Source organism: Trachinotus anak, unplaced genomic scaffold, assembly GCF_046630095.1.
Source record: "Trachinotus anak isolate AG129_WGS33_773 ecotype Australia unplaced genomic scaffold, CSIRO_AGI_Tana_v1 ptg000005l, whole genome shotgun sequence".
NCBI lineage: Eukaryota > Metazoa > Chordata > Actinopteri > Carangiformes > Carangidae > Trachinotus > Trachinotus anak.
Window position 1 is genome coordinate 16,261,191 of NW_027273856.1, and position 3,597 is coordinate 16,264,787.

The following is a 3,597-nucleotide window of genomic DNA, read 5'->3' on the forward strand; positions in this document are numbered from 1 at the left end:
GAGTGTTTCTCTCTTAAGATACTACATTGACCAAAGCTTCACACTGTGTTTACTGAATGATCAGTCTGTGACAAAATGAGCACATGACATCTGTGAAATTAATAAATGGAGGCTCAACAATTTCCTGTAAATGATGTAGCCTACTTAATACTCAACCCTTCACAATGATTACTCAATGATGCTCCTACAATTTCTATGAAGGGGCAACTGCTTCATATAATGTAAAAAATTGTGTCTTCTCCATTAACAAGAAAACATTTAGATTTTACATATATTTTAAATATTTATTTAATATTTCTGAGTATGCATGAGATAGAATTGTGAATATGCAGTCTTCAGATGTGTATCTTTATTCTTAATTCGTGTGAAACTGTGTTCAGGTTTTATTTTAATACTGTTACAGCGCTCAGTCTACAGAGAAATGTACACAGCCTGTTGACAAAAGTGTGCCATACAACGAGCCCTTGGGACTTCCTTAACTCTGTGATGTCACAACAAAGCAGTCACTGCCCTCAGCCATGCCCCAAGCAAAGCCCACCCAGTCCGAACATCCAACCGATGGTGGTTCCAAAAGCTCCAGAGAGAACTCTGAGAGAGGAGATGTAAAACTACACTGAGATGGTTTTCGGTTCTTAAAACCACAAATATATCTTTTTGTGGTTATCAACATTTCAAATAAAACACAGGAAAAGTGTAAATTATGGGATCTTTAATATGAATGTACTGCACTGTGGATACAGTAAACACAATTTGTCATCATGGGCCAGGAAAGCAAACATTTCCTCCTCTAAGTCGCATATTCACAGCTTTTCCAAAGTGTCAGAGCAGAGATAGAATGAGCCAAATGAAGCCAAAACAAGGTTCAGGTTGAAAAATACTGTAAGAAAAAGATCATTTTACCAAGCAATAATTTCTTATAAGTCACTTTCTGTCTGTGCTGTGGCAGGACCTTCCTAATTAAAGCTCAAAGACAAATGAACTAATGACATTTACAAAGATAAACATTTAAAGATGTATGCCTTCAGTCAACATAGCGATGCGGTGTCTGCACAACTAAATAAATTCAATAAATGAGATGCACAATGATGCTCGAGGACAATCAGTAACTGGACATCAAATGGAGGAGCAAGTTAACATATCATATACTGGTCAAGGGATAGGGTACACACTGCTATATAAACAGATACTGTATGCATAGTACAGCAGTAATTCCTATATGTATATATGAGATGAAGAGGAGGGATGCTTGAGATGTTAATCTTTAGTGCCAGATGTCATAAGTGAGATGTCAAATAATGACTCAAAAGAGCTTAGAATTAGAAAAATCAGCTTGAAATATTTTCCCAGTAATTATCGTTCTAAAAGCGGATCGGAACCAGCTGTAAAAGAAAGCATAAACACATGGATTGAGCATTGAATTTGACCATCCAAGCCACTTAAATGTCTCAATTACAGGGACTGGTATTGTACATCTGGTCAAATGGTAAAAGGTGACACAAAAAAAGAAAGGAGTCCAACACATCAGAAAAACCCCCATCACAACAGCCAGAGTTTTGGTGGCCTTTCTCTCCATCTTACTGACAGTTGCTCCAGACTTCATCATGCTCTGGATGCTGCGTGCCTGTCTCTGTGCCACTATCAAAATCTTCATATAGATGGTGACCATTGTGATAGCTGGGAGGTAAAATGCAAAAATAACTCCCATAATTGTTGTACTTGTATCTGAAAATATAACACACCTCTTATTATATTGTCCTTGCTTCAGTCCCGGCAATGAGACACCGATTCCAACTAGAGCAGAAACAGTCCAGTTCACCAGAATCATTATCACAACCACACGGACATTTATTTTAATTCGGTACCACAGAGGCTGACACACTGCGTAATATCTGTCAACTGAAATAAAGCACAAGTTCAAAATAGAAGAAGCGCACAGCAAGACATCAAAGCTGCCTCGCACCTTACAGAGTAAATCTTCGAGATACCAATGTGAGCTTACAAAAAGTATCAAGCTAAAAGGCAAAACTAAAACCCCTACTAGAAGGTCAGTCACAGCCAGAGAGAGGATGAGGTAATTTGTAGGAGTGTGGAGCTGTTTGAAGTAAGCAATGGAGATTATTACAAGTAGGTTTCCACACATTATAAGAACTGATAAAGAGCCAACAAAAACACACAATAAATATGACGTGGTGACTGCAGTTATGTCAGGCACGTTTGCTGATTCGTTACATTCAGGTTTATCCTCATCAACATCACTCCTGTTTCTAAAGAATTCAGGCTCCATGCATAAATGATCATTAAAACTGTGGTACCTGCATTTGCAATAACATTAAGACATATAAGCATAACACAGACATAAATATACACAACAGCATAAGGTTTTCTGTACTGCCCTGTATGTTTCACACCATGTAAGTGATGGTCCTGGTTTGTCCTTAGCCTGTGTAACAGTGAGCAGTATTTTAGGATTAGATTTAATATTCTGGCCTAATTAGCATATTAAATTAATGGGAGGGGCATTTCATTTAGGTCAATACAATGTATGAGTAATCATACCACTTCTGTGAATGTGCATGTGTGTGTTTAATATCCAAAACCTACACGGTTTAAGAGTTTTAAACTATTGTGGATAAATGAATAACTGATGATTAATTCAAGAATGTATTTCAAATAAACTTCACACAGTTCGCACAGGGGATGGGGGTGGTCATCTATTTTCTGTAACACTGGAAGAATTTTTTTATTTTTTTATCTTATACCTATTTATATATATATATATATAAAATAAATCATGCCAGCATACATTCAATGTACTAAGTCTCTTCTTTGTACTACTCCCATTTCGAGTGGTGGAGCTTGCTAAAGTGATACCACTCCAAAAAAAATAAAAAATTATCTCAATCTGCCATCCAGAGCATCCACCAAGTTTAACTGAGTATAAGTGGGTATAGCTAGTGGATGGATAGATGGAGGTTTAGTGGACATCATTTGGGTGTCTACAAAATTTTAAGTGCTATATTGTTTTTTGTTTTTTTTCTTTTTGATGGCCTGTGTTGTGATGAGCATGTGACTAAATATTATGAGATTTGTATCTTGTAAACTACAGTGCACAAATAAAAGCTATTTACAACTCTTATGTCATCATTTATACATCAGAAATGTTGAAGGCCAAGAAGTTTACAGCAGCTGGCAGTCATGCTTGGATCAGAGATGACTCAGAACTCAAGATAAATGTTACTAATATCAGGCTTTCCTCCCCCCTTATTTCAAACATTTTTGTCAGGAATTTCCCATCAGATGTAGGACACATGTGGTAGCAACTATCTTCATCACTGTCTTGTAGATTATTGGCTGTAATATTACAAAAACTATTAACTGCAATACATAATGTCAAACAGACTGCTATATATATATATATATATATATATATATATATATATATATATATATATATATATATATATATATATTCATTTCCCTTATTTAAATGTTCAAAAACGGCACGTTTTATTTAAAGAACAAATAAAAAACCTGTTATTTATACATAATTTGGTTACTTTCTTCTAAAAACTTATGAAGTGAGGCCTTCTGGGAAGT

General features: G+C 35.7%; 1 protein-coding gene across 1 annotated transcript; it reads right to left on the reverse strand.

Moving 5' to 3' along the window:
• Positions 1-421: 421 nt before the first annotated feature.
• LOC139621736 (trace amine-associated receptor 1-like) lies at positions 422-3,324 on the reverse strand. The gene has a single exon (XM_071478554.1). It carries the CDS (start codon positions 2,282-2,284, stop codon positions 1,301-1,303), a length of 984 nt encoding a protein of 327 aa, XP_071334655.1. The 5' UTR covers positions 2,285-3,324; the 3' UTR covers positions 422-1,300.
• Positions 3,325-3,597: the final 273 nt, after the last annotated feature.

What these genes read in the sequence shown, in the direction of transcription:
- LOC139621736 (XM_071478554.1), bottom strand. Translation starts at nt 2,284, where the DNA reads ATGGAGCCTGAATTCTTTAGAAACAGGAGTGATGTTGATGAGGATAAA.